Consider the following 19,223-nt stretch of genomic DNA (forward strand, 5'->3'; position numbering starts at 1 on the left):
TATAGTATAAAAATCCTATGCTATACAGTAAATGGGGAAATTAATGAAACACTTTCTTACAACATAAGCATGGTTTGTATTTACAGTAAGCTACTTAAAACAATGACATGTGATAGTAGTGGTTTCACTTGTCAGCTGGAATTGGTTTGTATTTTCTTTCTCGTTTTTCTTTGAAGCTTCTTGTGTAGCTTTTTCTACATTGAGTCGCTTGCTGAACTTCTTGGTGAAGTGACCAGCAATAGTCCGCCATCATGTTGGTGTTCCAGCGGCCTTGTTAGCATTTTCCCTTCACTTTAATGTACTGGTGAAAACGCTCTCCTCGCTCCTCACAAACATCTCCCATATTGTCCGGGAAGTAATCAAGGTGACTGTTCAAAAAGTGACCTTCGAGGCTCATTAAACATCCTAAAGTTTTAAGCTTATTTAACATTGTAGCCATAATAGAAACATATTCTGGGTCTTTTTCATGTCCTGAGAACTTTGCAACAAATGGCTTGAATGATACCCATGCTTCTTTCTCATTTACGGTCATTGTGGATTCAAATTTAACATCTAATATCAATTTTCTAATGTCAGGTCCGACAAAGACGCCCTCTTTTAGTTTAGCTTCTGAAAGGTGTAGAAACTTTTGGCAGAGATACTTAAAACATGGTCCATCTTTAGGCAAAGCCTTTACAAACTGTTTCATTAGGCCTAACTTTATATGTAGAGGTGGTAGGAGTACGTTTTTTGGCTCTACAAGGTTTTAAAGACTACCTCACAGGCCAGTTCTTTCTGCACCAGTGTTGATCCCTAGCATTACTGCCCCATTCACACAAGAAACATGGAAATTTGGTAAAGCCACCTTGCTGACCAAGGAGCATGCATTTTACATTTAGATTGCGACATATCATCCAACCATGAGCAGAATAGCCTATTTTGTTTAGCAGTATTTCTAGGTTTTCATAGCTTTCTTTCATATGTACAGAATGTCCAACAGGTATAGATGCATACATGTTACCATTGTGTAAGGCCAGATTCCTAACCAAATAGTTAAGTTCGGTCTGAGTAAATAATTTGGGCTCTAGACTTTGCATATTACAATGGAATTCATCATCATCTGGTTCATGTAAATCAGATTGTACATCTGAAAATACTTCTGTTGGAATAGAATTTAAATCATCTGGTGGTTCAGGAACCGGCAAATGTACACCATGCCCAACTGGTCGGATGGGTAGCTTATTACCTTCTTGTTTTTCGAATTATGACCAGTAATATCAACACTGCAAAAGTAGCAATCATCGGAATGATTTCTTGGCTCCCTCCGTATCGTAGGAAGAGCATATCTAAAGGCTTTTTTCTCCTTTCTGGACCATTTGCTCAGTTCAACACACTCACAACATACCTTACACAGCGCCAAAGGTTTATCTTGATCACCAAGTTTAGAACCAAAGAATGATAGATAAACTTTTCTCACAACGTCTGTAATGTTTCTTTGATGTGTTTTCACCACAGATATAACAAAAACTGTCAGCAGAGTTTTTACAACCGTTATTAGACATTGTACTGAGCATATGTACAGGGAATTGGGAAGTGAAGTTAGGTTGACAGTAAACAAAACACCATTTGTTAACACAAAAACAGAATTGACCTTTTTTTTGCCAGCAAATTTTTTTCAGCAGTGCTACCAACGACATCGACATTCATTACACCTCCTTTTTAAATTATTTTAACTATATAAAAGCTGTTAAATTCTTTAAAAAAATCACTTAATTTAATAAATTTAACTGTGAAATTTGAAGAAATGGTGGGTGATACAGTGTTTTAAGTATCATATTTGGATTTCCCACCCTAAAAAAAATGAGAATAAGGTATTTTCAGCAAAAAGTTTTTCCATCGTTGGCCTGTGTCATCATCCTTTGTATACCGATTTACCCTTTCAGTATCCTCATATTGTTCTCTCTCTCCTCATTTTCTGCCGAAACCAGTAATAGACTAAATAAAGTTCTGCAGAGCATCTGAAGTGGTTTTACATTAATTTGTATCTACTGTCCTCTTTTCCAAGTATACGGCCTCCTCTTGTGATTCTGGAGCATAGTATTCGCTATTACTAGCTGAAATGTATTGCAGAACTACTACTGATCTCTCTACATGACAGTCTTCTATTTAAAAAGATTAGATTATGGCTGTTGAAAGTGATGTGGACAAAAAAAGAGGACTGAATCAGGTACATCAGTATGTTCTGGCCTGCTTTTTACCAACACAGTTTACTTTGTGAGTTCAGTTATGGTGATAGAAAAGTTTTATTGTTCTCGGAAGTCTATGCACTTCTACACACTACCATCTGTTTAATCTGTCCACATAATACTTAGTGTCTTTCTCTGGAAAACACTTTTTTTTATTAAGGTGATGGCCTCTTCATTTGATGAAAATTTGCCCTCAGAGCTCAACTTTGCCTAGGAACAAAAAATGTTGCTTGGGGCTAGATCTGCTGAGTGACAATGGTGGTGGAGCAGTTGGAGCAACAATTTGTAAGATTTTTGGCATGGCAACTGCTGAGATGTGAGACAGTACAGAGTGAGCAGTCATGGCAGCCAGTGTGCAGTAGGCTTCCTAAACCCTCGGTTTCCAATCAATATATGACAAACACATTCTGTAGATATGCTCATAGAGCCAAAGAAACTGGTACACTTGCCTAATATTTTATAGGGCATCCATGAGCGCACAGAAGTGGCGCGACACGACATGGCATGTACTTGATTAATGTCTGAACTAGTGCTGGAGGGAATTGACACCATGAATCCTGCAGGGCTGTCCACAAATCTGTAAGAGTACGAGGGGTTGGGGATCCCTTCTGAACAGAATGTTGCAAGGCATCCCAGATATGCTCAACAATGTTCCCATCTGGGGAGTCTGGTGGTCAGCGGAAGTATTTGTAGCAATTCTGGATGTGTGGGGTGTCACATTGTCCTGCTGGAATTGCCCTAGTCCATCGGAATGCACAATGGGTGTGAATGGATGCAGGTGATCAGACAGGATGCTTACGTACGTGTCACCTGTCAGTCGTATCTAGATGTATCATTGATCTCATATCACTCCAACTGCACACGCCTCACACCATTACAGAGCCTCCACCAGCTTGAACAGTCCCCTGTTGACATGCAGGGCCCATGGATTTACGAGGTTGTCTCCATACCTGTGCAAATCCATCTGCTAGATACAATCTGAAACAAGATTTGTCTGACCAGGCAACATGTTTCCAGTCATCAACAGTCCAAAGTCGGTGTTGACGGGCCCAGGTGAGGCGTAAAGCTTTGTGTTGTGCAGTCATCAAGGGTATACGAGTGAGCCTTCGGCCCTGAAAGCCCAGATCAATGATGTTTTGTTGAATGGTTTGCCCACTGACTCTTGTTGATGGCCCAGCATTGAAATATGCAGCAATTTGCGGAAGGGTTGCACTTCTGTCAATTTGAACGATTCTCTTCAGTTGTCGTTGGTCCCGTTCTTGCAGGATCTTTTTACAGCTGAAGCAGTGTCGGCAATTTGATGTTTTCCTGGATTCCTGATATTCACTGCACACTTGTGAAATGGTCGAATGGGAAAATCCTGACTACATCGGAGACGCTGTGTCCCATCACTCGTGCACCAACTATAACGCCAAGTTCAAACTCATTTAAATCTTGATAATCTGCCATTGTGGCAACGGTATCTGATCTAACAACTGCACCAGACACATTGCAGACCACGGTGCTGTACTCTGCCTGATTACATATCTCTACATTTGAATACGCATGCCTATACCAGTGTCTTTGGAGCTTCAATGTAGTATGGCCACATTTTAATTCAGCTGCCCAAAATTACACTGTGGTAAATGATAGTGCAGAGTCCCTGTAAATGGTGTGCAGGTAGTGTTCAAATTGCACAGGCAATGACAATGTGATACCCGATTTTTGTCCATTTCACATAAACACACCCGTCAACACATCAAAATTACTGTCAAACTACTACTGCACATCCAGAATGGCTGAAGTTTAGGCAAGTGCAAACAAATTCCCTGACTTTAATTGACAAGTGCTGCTGTCTTCATGTTGATACCTGAACCTTCAAGACTATCCTCATATTTTCTGGTCCAGAAAATTCATCAGACATGGAAATATCAAGATGATCATTTGACGGATTCTGTGTAAAGTGAAGACACCATACCCAATAACCTCCAGTATGTGCTTTAATATATAAGTTGACCTTGCAATGAATTTCTGCTTACTGTGATCAACTCGCACAGTCCACTCTATGTTAAAGCATATGATCTTAGTACTCACTTGGTGTGATATTATGGAAAGTCGCCCCAGTTATTTGTAACAAAATTAAAAATTTGATCATGCATGATTTTGTTCCTTAATATAAACTGGCCTGGTGCAACATAGGTAAGCAACTATATGAACCTGACATTACATTTTCGAGATTTGTGTGTGTGTGTGTGTGTGTGTGTGTGTGTGTGTGTGTGTAGGAATTTAGTTATTGGCCCTGCATGTACATCTTTCATTACAGTTGCTGAAGCATAAAAATTAACTGCCATTGAAGAATGTAATATGTTTTGACTGTCAAGGGAGCAATGCATGGAACTGTCTGCAACTATCGTAGCAGATTATTATTGAAGGATCTTGCACAAAACCCAAAGAAATTCTGGTCATTTGTGAAGGATGTGGTACCAACGTTCATGTTCAGACAGTCATAGGTGAGACATATACTGAAATTGAGGGTAGCAAAGTAAAAGCAGAAATGCTGAGCTCTGTTCCTTTACAAATTCAGGAGATAGCCTCAGTTTAATTTTCACAGCCCTGCAAAAGTTAGTGATACGATGGTTGGAACTTTAATAGTGGCAACTATTTATTTACAGCTTGTACAAAATAGATACATGTTTCAAAGTTTTACTGACCTTCAAAGTAGTCATCAGCATTGTGTATAACCCATTGCCAGCAATGTGGAAGTCATAGGATACTCGTAGTAGTGCCAGTTGTGTTGACAGTTCGAGCGGCACGGTCTATTGCCCAACGTATTTGTAGCAGTTCTGAAGAGAATGCCGTGAAGTGTTTCCTTCAGTTTAGAAATCGAATTGAACTCACAAGGGCTTAAGTCAGGGGAGTGCAATAGGTGGTATAACACTTAGCAACCCCATCAGTCTAACAAATCAGTAACAGCTTGCACTGTATCTGCTTGAGCATTGTCCTGCAAAATGATGGTCAAGTCCTGCAGAAAGTGTCATCACTTCTGTCTCTAAGCTGGTCATAGGTTGTGTTCCAAAAATGAACAGCATAGAGACAACTGGCACTGCTAAGAGTATCCTGCAAGTTCCACATCACTGGCAGTGGGTTATACACAATGCTGGTGACTACTTTGAAGGTCAGTAAAACTTTGAAACACGTTTATTTTGTATGAGCTCTAAATAAATAGTTGTCACTATTAAAGTGCCAACCCTTGTATAAATATTTGTGCCACAGGTGTTCAGAAACAACTGAAATTGCTAAAAATGAACAAAGCACCAAGGCCTGGTGTAATCCCTATCAGATTGCATACTGAATTTTCAAGTGAAATAGGCCCAATTTAACTGTAATCTATCGCATATCCTGTCGTGCCCAGTTATTGGATGAAAGCATCAGTCACACCTGTCTACAAGAAGAATAGCAGAAGAGATTCAAGCAACTATTTTTCATTATCCTTGACAACCACTTGTAGAGTCCTAGAACATATTTTGACCTCAAACATTAGATACTTCAAACAGAATGACTTCCTCCATGTGACTGTCATGGATTCCAAAAACATTGGTCATGTGAATCCCAACTTTCACTTTTCTCACATGACATCCTGGAAGCCATGAATTAAGGCTGTGCAGTAGATGCAATATTTCTTGTTTTCTGACAAGCATTTGACTCGTACCACACCTACATTTATTGTCGAAAGTGGGATTGCATGGGAGTATCGAGTTAAATTTGTGACTGGACTGAGGATTTCTTGGTAGGGAGGTCACAACATAGTATCTGGGATGCCACTGACAGATGTAGAATTAACTTTTTGCAGATGATGCATTTATCTATAGTAAAAAAAATGTCTGAAAAAATGCTGCAGATCTTTACGACATTTCAAAGTGGTGCATAGGGTGACAACTTGCTTTAAATATTCAGAAATGTTAAATTTTTCAGTTTATAAAATGAAAAACTTAATGCATTATGACCACAATATTTGTGAGTCACAATTTGAATCTGTTAACTTGCACAATTCGTGGGTATGGCAGTTTTCTGTGATATGAAATTGAATGCTCACTCAAGTTCAGCAGTAGGTAAACAGGTAGCATACTTTCGTTCGTTGGGAGAATGCTAGAGAAATGCAACTAGTCTACAAAACTGATTGCTTACAAATAATGTGAGTACAGCAGGAGGGTTTGTTTGAAATGTTTTTATGGGAGTGGAGGGGGGGGGGGGAGGGGGAGGGAGAGGTGAACTAGAAAAAGAGCAAGAACTCAATTTTTTTTTCTGTTATGTGTTTCTATGCTCCACATCAATCTACTATAAGTGAGTGGTTGCATTTACCTTAGTTACAATATTGTTCCATCCAGGAATTTACATCCTACAATATTCAAGTGTGTGGCACCTGTACCAAAAAGGCCTAACTGTGGTTGCAATTTAGTTTGACTGTGGGAGTGTCATAGAGATGCTGAAGAGAAACGGAACTGGCAAAACTTGAAGATAGATGCTGTCATGAGACAGCTTACATATGAAGTTTAAGGAACCAGCTTTAAGTTTTATAATTTCTACTAGAGTTTTGTTTCATACACCTCCAACATGGATGAACCTAAATATGTAAGATAATTTCCAAAAGTACACAGACATAGGTATTCCTGCAGTTTGCTAGCATTAACCACTGACTATCCTATACTACAGGGTAAATCACTGAAAAGGATAGGCAGCTCTGAAGTTCCTTCTTTTATGCTTAAAACTGCTTACATCTCCAGATAATAACTAGAGTATGCATTTTGTGGCCTGTAATTTAAGACCTGATCATGAAATTCATACTTTACATTTCCAATTTTGGTAAAGAGCACTTCCCTGAATTGTAGAGGCAAAAGAAAATTAATCCCCTCTCCCCACTTTAGAAACCAGGGAAGAACATTTGTCCTGGTTGTTATTATAGTGTAGACCTTGCCATCTACACAGGGAAGATTCTCAAGTACCATGCCGAACCATTGTCTGATCACATCCTTAATGGCTTTCAATGAAAGTTTGCGAGAGGACTCCTCCTTTATAACCTGACCTTACACAGGCAATACCCATTACTTGTAGGTATCTTTTAAGTTTTGAAAAGACCTACACTACTACTTGATGAGCTGATATTTGTGAAGATTGAATAATTCTCACACAGATGACTGGATAAAAATTAAGGTGTGAGGTGAATATACGCCTCTTACTTATTGTTCACTAGCTTTACCCTCATAAATTGCGAAAGACTGAATTTTTAATGTACTCCCAGACCCCTAAGCCCAATACCACCAATTTAAGAAAACTTAGTAACTATTTCAGCATTTATGTTTCTAAAATATATTTAAAAAAAAATCAATTTGTTGGACATACCTAAGTTCATTACACTTTTCATTGCAAATTTTATCCAGAAGGGTTGTTTACAGTATGGTTATCAACATATATTTTTTAGTGTGGCAGAACACTGGTTGTACAGTTCATATCTGCTTGTTCCATGAAACACTTCTCAATGCATGTATCTACAGCACTTAACAATGAAAGGATAATATTGTTTAATAAGTACAGTCACAGACTGTAGAACACAACTGTTGCTTGTTGCCACAGAATGTCAGATTTAGAAACTTGTGCTCTTGGTGTGCTGTGTCATATTCAGTGAAAGTTATGTTGATTGTGTCTTAACTGAACAAAAACAAAAAATGCTATTTCTTGTTTGCCATATTGGCTGGTAGGAAAAGCAGTAGACAACAGTTGTGCTGCTGCTGCGTAGGTGTGTGTAAGGTGGTGGTGGTGGTGGTTTACACTGTTTGATATTAACATAACTTGGATTTTGTACACCGTTTTGAAAGAGAACAACTGCTTAATTTATTAACGTGATGCTAACTATTAAAGGAAGGTGTAAGATTTGTGTGCATGCAGAAATAATGTGGTTTCTTGTTACTCATTTTGTAACAATATGAAGCATGTCCAATAAAAGTGTCAGGAATATTTTGTTTTCACATTCTGATGTGTTGGTCAAGCACCAAGATTAGATCACTTAGGCATCTTATGTCACAGAAGATATCTTAGAATTATAATTAACCACTATATCAGCGATCTGCACTGTCAATTAGTGAAATAAAGTTTATTTCCACAAAAGGAGAAACATTGAATTCAGATACATTGTGTGTGTGTATTGTTTATGCCTACTTGGAGGTAGGTGCAATAAAATAATACCATGGTGACGTAAATAAATGGTACTGTAGCGGAATAGTATTCACTAGATTCTTCCTCTAAGATGTTTGGAACACTATGTTCATGGGAAATACAACATGAAAGGTATAAATTGTGTTTTGATGGGCGTAAAAGTGTAAATTTTTAAAGGAAAAACTTTTTTTTTAACATTTTCGAGCAACAGTTGTTACATGATATACTATACATAAAAATTGACACCTTCATGATATGAACAAAACTTATGCCTACTGGCGCATTAGTAAAACAAATGAAGTGCCCTCGGTTTCGGTTTCGAAAAGCAATCATTTGCAACTAATGGCGAAACGTTCAAAGTAATTTCAATAAGTTTAATACGCCCGATAAAATAACATGAAGAAGCAGCAATAACCTAAGCTGGGCCTGGTTTGGTTTGTCTTGTCTTTCGTTCATGTATGTCGTACTACAGCTGCATTGCGGGGATGTGACAAGTTTGCAGTTCAGCAGCTACAACGATCGTAGTTACGCGGAGCGCCGTAGCAAGTGAGTGGCGCTAGAAGGCGATGTCAGCTGGCAGGAAAGCGTAGCAGACGACAGTCGTGCTGGTGCAGCAGAGGCGTGCATAAGGTGGTGTGGGTAGTTTGGCTGCAAACGTCAGTATGGTGTGAAGTGCTCGTGACAGCTACAGAAATATCTGTTGATAGTGTGTGTGGTTGCAGTGTAGATGCGACGTGGTCTGTCTTGATGCCTTTTTAAAAAGTTAGATTCGTTATGAACTCGCCAAAGCTGGCCGACAAAATTCCGAGAGCTCAGGCGAAGCGATCAAAGCAACAGTCATCGCAGATCGAGCATAGTGAAGGGGAGGCAGAATTGTCACCGGTAAGACTGCCAAATTAATTTGCTATCAACTGTTTGGCTTAATTGGCATAGCAGTTATTTCTTACATCATTTTAAAGCAGAGAAACTATACATATGATTCTTGCTGTTCTCAGTGTGTGTTTTGTTAAAAACACAATTTCAGAAATAACCATAGCTGCTAGTTCTTGGTATCAGGAGGTTGAGGAGTAATGCTTTGTCAGTGGCGGTCGTCCGTTGCTTCGTTGCTAAAGATTGTGTTGATACTACACTTACTATCCAAAAAGTGTTCTGTGGTGTATAAATTAGAACGAAATTTTAGGTATTATGATTGTGTACCACGCAATGTCAGTGCTCCTCCAGATTTTCAGCGACTGCAGTGAAACGCAGGTGTTTCCCAGTCAACAGAATAATTCCATGCAAGCAAGGATCGGCGACCGATCAACGTCAGTGTGTGCGTACATCTTTAATGAGATACACAGTGGGGCTGTCCTGCGGATAAAGCACACGACGAAGAGGTACGGTCAGCGGAAGCTCTGTCCAGGTTGTGCCGCCGCCTTTTATGGTAGCCTGGAAGTGCGTAGAGGCTCTCACTGGAATACTGAGTAGCTGAGTGCCCACCCCTTGGTCACGGATGCGGACGCCGAGTGTCTGCCTACGATGTCCATGTATTGCATTTCACATCCTTTATAACTGCCATCAGAAGGTGCACCATTACTGTCACGTTTTTGTCTGCAAGTAAGCAACTCATTGAATTGTTCCAGACCTTTAGCGAGTTACACCGCTGAGTTCACGCTGAACAAATGATCTCGTAGCTTTATTGAGATCGTGGTTTCATATCGTTTTGGCAAAGAAAGGCTCGTTAATGCTGCGGAAGAACGCACATGTTTTTCGGGTTACCGTAGTCTTTGTGGGCGCGACGGGTTTACGGTTGCGCCTCGCAACAATTCGCCATGTTGATACGTTCCCGGTACGTGACAGGCGCGTGCGTCAGTGGCGTTTGCACCCCTACGTTAACTTCGCGACCCACACGGAAAATCGATGCCGCGGAGCAACAGCATGGGCGCAGCTCACGCGCAGTGTGGCCGTCTTTCTTTCGTGAATTAGCTGTCTCCCTCGCTACACATTGTCATGTTCCACAAGTCATCAAGGACTGTGACTGCGGATGTTTCTTCTCCTAATAACGTGCTAAACTGTGTTTGCCAGTTCCTACCAATATGTTTCAATGTAGTATGTGATATGATGATACTTGTTTTTCCTTGTTTCCTTTATACCCTCTTGCGTCAACTTTTATTTAATGTAAAAAATATAACGACGTCTTGAAGGGACCGCTAATATAAAAACAGCATATGGAAACTGCAGAAAATCTCATCATTCCGCATATTCACCGAAAAGCCGGCGAAGACTCTTGGCCAAAGATATGTTTACCAGTCGTAACAATATTAATGTACTCGAAGCAAGCGGATACGATAACATCCACTGGAACTAAATCTCTAACTACTACTTTACCTCTAATATTTCTGACCTTTTATGATACAGCCATCACGGCAAGTACACAGTACTGTCTTCAACATGCTTAAAATAACTCAGATGGACAATGATGGCGGAGGACGTTGGTCGTGGTGTATTCAAAGGGACGATTCCGGTGTTCGTGATTTCTCAGAAATCGCGAAATTTCTGAATCGGGTTGACTGGCGGGGTTGTGAAGCCCCGCTCATCTCACATGCGCGTCCAGTGAGCTGTGTACAGATGAAGCTCTTTTTCGTGTTTCATCAGGTCAAAAAGTTCAACACCATCGCGTCCCTCTTGGTACATATTTGCGCAGAGCACTGGGTGACCAGTGTTGCTATAAACAGACGCTTGAGACGCACCAAGTACGTCGTTCAATCTATTTAAGGCCGATTTCGAGCTGCGCTGTATTGCAACATAACGCATTAGCACTCTGCGCTATGGACTTCATGCAGCTTCCTAATTTTGTCCCGTCGACACATTCGGAAATGCTAGTGCACGTTTTCTGGATGGCATTACTACTGTGTACATTGATCGAAGTATCATTATGTCTCACTGAAATGTAATATGAAACCAGTTTGAAGATGACGCAGTTTTCACACGCTGCTGAGATAAAATTTGGCCTTAATGGCATCTTGGTAGTTCCCGTTTTTTCCCCCTTCATTGTAAGGTGTATTTGTTGGTGTACTACAGAGTGTCTGGAGAAAGCACTCTGCATATTAATCTTGTTGTTGTTGTTGGTGGTGGTGGTGGTGGTCGTCGTCGTCGTCCTGCTTCACAGCCAGCTTACTCACCAATATTCTAGCGTTTTATGCAGAACTTAGTTTGACTAATCACAAAGCGATTTCACGTAGAAGTGATTGCGTGGATCCTCTGTAAATTTTGGTTAGTCGTTTCCATAAAAATACTGTATTTCACTCGTCGTAACTTACTACGTCGTTTCTTAAGTTGTAATATAGAAATCCACGTATCACCGTCGCTGATGTTTTATACGTTAAACATAGCAGCATCAAGTTATATGTGTAACGAACCGTAGGAGAGCGTGGGGTCGACGTATCAACCCACAAGTTTACCTGTAACTTTTGTATTTGCCCTTTGCATCTGCATGAAATTTTTCAGATTGTGTCAACGTTGTGTTGATCTCGGTGTTCACGGAGTGCTAAACTCCGGTGTATCCTCCTTCTATCCAAAGTTTCTCCGAAAGCTTTTACAGCTTTTACTCTCTAAAAATTTTGAGTGGCTCTTAGTACGGCCGCACGTGGAAAGCCTTCTCTTAATTGTATAAGTGTAAAATGAAGTGTCATTTAGCTTTTCTTTACTGTTTTCATTGTGTCGCTCATTTTACATCGATAGGCCTACTTAAAAAGGTTTGTCAGTTTTCTGTTCCTTTGCTATATAAATCAGACGTTCATTGTTTTGAGTTCCGTAGCTTCATGATTGATTCTGGGAAAACCGGAAAAGAAGAGAGCCAAAGCGTTTGAGAAGTGGTGATACATAAGGATGTTGAAAATTAATTGGAGTGATAAGATAAGAAATATAAGAAATGAGGGTGTCCCTAGAATCGGCGAAAAAATGAACATATAGAAAACGGTGCCAAGAAGAAGGGACGGGCTGATAGGACACATTGTAAGATATCAGGGAATAACTCCTATGCTTTTAGAGGAAGCTGTAAAATGTAAAAACTTTAGGGGAAGAAAGAGATTTGAATACATCCAACAAATAATTGAGGACATAGGCTCCAAGTTCTACTCTGAGATGAAGCGGTTGCACAAGAGAATAATTCGTGGCGGACCGCATCAAACCAGTCAAAAGACTGATGACTCAAGACTGTTAATATTAGCTTCTTAGGAGCCGAGGCACTGCTAAGAACTGTGCCAATGCTGAAGACAGAGGAAGATTGAGCGTGTATTCCCGTTTTAACCACCAATAATGATGTTTACAGTGTCGTCAGTTTCACTTCGATCCTTTTATCAAAAGAACTTTTCAGTGCTGCGCAGAGCATAAACCCGAACGTCCTGGTCCTGTGTACATTCGATACTGGGATTCTCCTGTCACTCACAGTTTCTTTCACGTCTAGCAATAATATGTACGTCTGAAAAATGCCAAGTTTCCCATCGTTCCAAATCCACGTTAAATCGGTGGTGTCGAATAACTTTCTGTGAAAGATGGGCAACGGTTAGAGGAATGCCAGGACATTCTATCTCTATGAGGACCATGCCCAGTGAATCACTGGGGTGTTCAAGCCGACCTATTAAGGGCAGCTGTATCCTACAGCACAAGATGAGTGCTCGCGTCGGGATCTCCCGTATACCGTGGCTACTGAAAAAGTCGGTTCCGTAAACACGTGCGCCATCCACAAGTGATTCTTTTATTTTATTGGTGGTGGTAAACCAGGTACAGGGTGACAGTTACTGAACTACACGAAAAAAGACGTAAATTAGTTACAAACTACGGCGTGCACACACTTTGTTCAACATGTAACGGTCACTACACATATTCGGATTTAGGTTATGATATGTTCGATGTGCCTGCCGTCATTGGCGATGATGTGGCGTAGGCGAGTAGCGAAAGTCTGCATGACCCCCTGAAGTATCGGAACATCGATGCTGTCGATGACCTCCCGAATGGCTGTTTTCAGCTCAGCAATGGTTTTGGTGTTATTGCTGTATACCTTGTCTTTAATATAGCCCCACAAAAAGGAGTCGGATATGTTCAGATCCGGAGAATATGTCGGCCAGTGGCCTCTGGGTACCCCAGAGCCAGATTGCGGTCCACGGGTGGAGCTCCGTCTTGCATGAACCACATCTTGTCGAAATCAGTGACTTTGGATAATGGGGATGAAATCATCTTCCAAAACCTTCACGTAGCGTTTGGTAGTCCCCGTGGCATCAAGGAATATCGCATAGATCATTCCGTGACTGGAGACTACACACCACAAAGTCACCCGCAGAGAGTGAACAGACTCCTCGATCGCGAAATATGGATTCTCAGTTCCCCAAATGCGCCAATTTTGCTTATTAACGAACCTATGTGGGCTTCGTCGCTAAACCAAACGACCCTATATAATTCAAATGTCCCGCCTTTCGTAACTACTAATTTCGATGCATTCTACAGTATTATCCCACAGTTTCGCTGGTCGATCAAAATTGTATTAGTCTTTGTACCTTTTACAAAAAAATTGTTAATCACACAGGAAAGTATCTGGATTTTCGTTTATTGTTAAAAAAGAATAAATCATAAATATTTCAGTAACGTTTTTTCAGAATTAGCAGGATTTACTTTCGTCGAATCGCTGTTATGTAAGTAACAAGGCATTCTTATTCATCAACATCTACGTGATTACTCTGCTATTCACAATAAAGTGCCTGGCAGAGGGTTCAATGAACCACCTGTCTGTCTCTTTACCATTCCACTCTCGAAAAGGCGCGCGGGAAAAACGAGCACTTAAATTTTTCTGTGCGAGCCCTGATTTCTCTCGTTTTATCAAAAAAAAAATGGTTCAAATGGCTCTGAGCACTATGGGACTTAACATATGTGGTCATCAGTGCCCTAGAACTTAGAACTACTTAAACCTAACTAACCTAAGGACATCACACACATCCATGCCCGAAGCAGGATTCGAACCTGCGACCGTAGCGATCACGCGGTTCCAGACTGAAGCGCGTAGAACCGCACGGCCACACCGGCCAGCTCTCGTTTTATCGTGATGATCATTTCTCCCTATGCAGGTGGGTGCCATCAGAATGTTTTCGCAATCGGAGGAGAAAACTGGCTCAAATGGCTCTGAGCACTATGGGACTTAACATCTGAGGTCATCAGTCCCCTAGACTTAGAACTACTTAAACCTAACTGACCTAAGGACATCACACACATCCATGCCCGAGGCAGGATTCGAACCTGCGACCGTAGAAGCAGCGCGGTTCCAGACTGAAGCGCCTCGAACCGCTCGGCTACAGCGGCCGGCGATGAGTCACAATGAAATATTGATTTCCTTAGCGTTCCATTTGTATTCCAAGACAATTTTGCCTACCACGTACGTGCTACAAAACACTTAATGAAAATCTGTGTATTTCTTAGTGTTCCACATCACTATGAAATGCCATAATTCACAAAATAGTATTTGTCACTACAGAATATCTAGCAGAAGGTAGTAAGGGTAAAATAGAAGTACTGTGTATTAAAGAACAGACACGCGTAAACGCGCTTCTCCGAGAAAAAAGTTCAAAATATTCATTACGCAACTCTCCCGTACTTTTGAAACTACCGGGTAGAATGGCAGAATGATTAATATTCTGAGTTCGTATGTAGAAAGAGTGCTGTTTAAATTCCCGTCGGGCCAAACTTAATTTTTCCGCGGTTCTCCTTATTTTCTTCTGGCGGATGCCACGTTGGTTGTTCAGACGGGCCATAGATAGTTCGTTATGTATTCCAGCCTTTCGCGTCTGAAGAAGCTGCCCGTCTCTAATGACCTCGATGTAATGAGATGTGAAACAGTCACCTTTCTCCCCACCTACGCCATCCCACGAGCCCTCAGAAATGTGGCACTATGTGATGAACTGTCCAAGTTGCGTACATCTGCTAAAAAAACTCTATTCACGAGATAATTTCCTCAACGTCACTTTGCTTGCAGCTGTTCATCTGCAATCTTGAAACTTCCTCGCAAATTAACACTATGTGCCGGAGGGGGGCACAAACCCGGAACTTTGCCTTTAGCGGCCGCGCGGTTAGAGGCGCCATGTCACTGATGGCGCCGCCCCTCCCGCCAGAGGTTCGAGCCCTCCCACGGGCATGGGTGTGTGTGTTGTTCTTACCCCTAAGTTAGTGTGTAAGACTAGGGACCGATGACCCCAGCAGTTTGGTCCCTTCACACACACACGGTTTATGCTCTTAGCGATTTAGTTATCAAGACACAACCCAAGATCCTCCTTGACTGCTTTACTTCCGCCAGCGCCTCTCACCTAATTTCTCAACTCCACAGGAGTTCTCCCGCATACTATATGCGACTATCGATCCTGAAACAAGGGATATTTTAATCGGACAGGAAGATTCGAAACAACAAACTCTATGCTGCAGATGAAAGATTCATTCTGGATGTCTAATCTTGTTGTTACGGCAACTGTCGCACAAAGACACTCCTACAGCATGTGCGCGGTTGTTGACTAATAGCTGACTGTGTATTAATGATAAGCATGTCATTTCAAAACGAAATTGACTCAGATTCGAGACAGAGGTTTCGTGAACCTCTCCGTCATGCCTGAATCCTACCACTGACTTAGTTTCGGGGATTTTCACGATCACATCGCGTGTCTGAGACATAGACGGCGCGTAGAACTGCTAATACATCATATCCTGTATTCAGCTGGCCCCGTGTTTTTACTGAGCTTCCAGCGCTAGTAACAGCCTGCCTTTGACAGCATTCAGTTGGCGCTACCTATATTCAGATTTGTCCTACAGCTGGAAGAGAGAACTGTGCGTTTCGATTAGTCCCTGTCATTCATACACATTTGCTAACCTGACCAATGCGTCCTTAGTTTTTAGTTATTTGTTTAATTCGTTGGCTTTTAGGTCGTGTCCATATAGCCATCTCGACAGTGGAATGTCAGTTATGACGATACGAACGTAAGGACAACACAACACCCATTCCCAGAGCGGACAAAAATCTCCAACCCGACCGCAAATCAAACCCGCGTCCCTATGGTTAGCAATCCGCAGTGGTGACCGCGCAGCTACCGACGCGGACCGCGCGTCCTTAGTTACGGATTTTCAGACGCCGTTCACTCAGGATCGTATCTTAGGAGTCTGCATTACGAAATGAGTTCATTATCTTTTTCATAGTGTACACTGTAAATACTATGACCTGCATTAAAGGTATTTGCCACTTTATGCTGTTAGAAGCTGATGACGCAGGCAAAACTACACTATCTATTCAAAAGTATCCGAACAACAGTATGTAATGCAACTAGGTGTCCCTAGAGGCGTGGAATATTGTGTTGTTACACCAGAATTTTGCGTCAGAAGAGTACGGTGACTTCGAACATGGACACGTCATTGGATGTCACCAGAGTAACTCATGCATCAGGTACACTTAAATTCTTCTAAAGTTGTACAGGTCGACTGTCAGCGAAGTGATTGTGGGAATGGAAACGTGAAGAAACAACCACTGGTAAACCAAGATCAGGCGTAATTCATGCAGGACTACTGACGGACAGGGAGCATCGAATATTGCGGAGGGTGGTTGTAAAAAATAGCATCAAATCAGCGGAAGAAATCACTCGAGCTACCAGCAACCTACCTACTACAGTGACTGTGCATAGGGAGTTAAAAAGAAGGGGGTACGACTGTCGAGCAGCTACTAAAAAGCCGCGCAGTTTTGTAGTCAGTATAAGGCGATGCCTGAGGTGGAGTAAAGAGCGGCTCCACTGGACAGTGGAAGCCTGGAAACGAGCAATTTGAAACGATGTGTCACTCTATGCTATGTGGCAATCCGACGGAAGGGTTTGGGTGTGGCTAATGTCTAGACAACGTTACCTGGCGTCTTGCGTAGTAACAAAAGTGAAGTATGGAAGATATCGTGTTGCGGTGTGGTCCCCTCGTTACGCTTAAGAAAACGCTAAATGTGGAAGGATAGGAACACATTTTAAAGCTTTGTGTACTGCTTACAGAAGAGAAACACTCGGTGACGATGACTGTTATAAAACAGCGCCTGTGAGGCAATGGTTTGTGGACAATAACGTTCGTGCAATGGACTGGCCTCGACATGAACAAAATGGAACACCTTTGCGATGAGTTAGAACGTTGACCGCTTCAGACCCCAGTGTCAGAGATCGGTTCCTTCTCTGTTTTCGGCTCCTGAGGATGAATGGGCTTCCATCTCTACACAGACACTAAGACACCTCATTGAAAGTGTCCCCAGCGGAGTTCAAGTCGTCATAAAGTAGCAGTAGGTGTCTGGATACTTTTGATCAGATACTGCATATTGGGTGTGAGCGGTAGTTGCAAAATGTAACCCTCTTCAGAACAGGGCCCCGGATACATGGCAGTCGCTCTGCTGGGATGTCACCCGACATAGTGTTCGGCGTGTGGCGTTACATCACTCGGCGCTCATTACGACAAAGCGGGCCGCGGTAGAGCGAAAGCCACTGCCGTGTGAAGAGTCCAGGCTGCTGGCTGTCTCCTTTCCGTTCCCCACGGCACTCTGCGCGTTACCTTCCTGTGCCGCTTCGCGATTTCACCAGTCACGGTTGCGGCACGCGCTGGCTGCCTTACAAAGTGACAACACACTGTGCTCTGCTTCCGCAACGTCTCACACAGGCGCTGCCCTGTCAGAAACACTGGTCCTTTTTACTGCGTTCATCCACGCCAGAGATTCCGTTTCTCTTGCATAAAAAGGGTAAGGAATGCTGATCTCAACCCGAAGATTGGTATGAACATCGAAACGTTTAAATAGGTACGGTCCTAAATGAAATTATCACTGTGCAACGGAGTGTGGACCGTTATGAAACTTTCTGGCAGATTAAAACTGTGTGCCGGACCGGGACTTGATAAGAGTGCACACTTCGCTGCAGAGTGAAAATTTCATTTTGGGAACCCCCCCCCCAGGCTGTGGTTATATTCTTTCTTTCACCAGTGCTAGACCTGCAAGTTTTGCAGGAGAACTTCTGCGATGTTTGGAAGGTAGGAGACGAGGTACTGACGGAAGTAAAGTTGCGAGGGGGCTCGTGAGTCATACGTGGTAGCTCACTCAGTTGATGTCGGCACGGCAGCTCAGCGTCTTCGGTCAGAGGGTTTAGCTACCCTCTGTAATAAAAAAACTGAGTGAACGAACAACCTGAACTGGTGTCATCGAATGTCCGCCACGAACAAACTCAACGAACAATATAGAACAAAATGAGTAAAAATAAGTTGATAGAGCATTTACCACCGAAAAGCAAAGGTCCCGAGTTCGAGTCTCGGTCCAGCACACAGTTTTAATCTGCCAGGAAGTTTCAGGTACGGTCCTATTGTTGCTGCCATGGTAATCAATTTCTCTCAGGCAAGTGCAGGGTATTTCGGGGGAAATAGTAAATATATTTAGGAGTTGGTAGTAAAGATTTATTCGAATAAAACATCCCATGGGAAGATCAGTTTGAATTCCGAATAAATGTAGGAACACGCAGGTCCATACAAACACTATGATGTGTCTTAGCAGATAGACTGAAGAAAGGCAAACTTACGCTCGTGGCACTTGTACATTTAGAGGAAGCTTTTCACAGTGTCGACAGGAGTACGCTCTTTGAAATTCTGTAGGCAGCAGGGTGGAAATACAGAGAGCGAAGGGTTATTTACAACTTGTGCAGAAACCAGATTGCAGTTATAAGAGTTGAAGGACATGAAGGTGAAGCAGTGGTTGAGAAGGTAGTGAGACGGGTTGTTATTCAATCTGTACATTGATCAGTATGTAAAGAA

At 42.0% G+C, this 19,223-nt stretch overlaps 1 protein-coding gene across 2 annotated transcripts in view; it reads left to right on the plus strand.

The window, feature by feature from the left end:
• Positions 1-9,027: 9,027 nt before the first annotated feature.
• LOC124796088 (AF4/FMR2 family member lilli-like) overlaps positions 9,028-19,223 on the plus strand; it is a 482,595-nt gene continuing 472,399 nt past the window's right edge. The window contains exon 1 of one of the 2 annotated variants that reach the window (XM_047260193.1): positions 9,028-9,293. In XM_047260193.1, the coding sequence (XP_047116149.1) occupies positions 9,186-9,293 (108 nt within the window). In that variant the 5' untranslated portion in view covers positions 9,028-9,185. The remainder of the gene's footprint in view (positions 9,294-19,223) is intronic. The other variant, XM_047260215.1, reaches the window with a different exon arrangement.

Source organism: Schistocerca piceifrons, chromosome 1, assembly GCF_021461385.2.
Source record: "Schistocerca piceifrons isolate TAMUIC-IGC-003096 chromosome 1, iqSchPice1.1, whole genome shotgun sequence".
NCBI lineage: Eukaryota > Metazoa > Arthropoda > Insecta > Orthoptera > Acrididae > Schistocerca > Schistocerca piceifrons.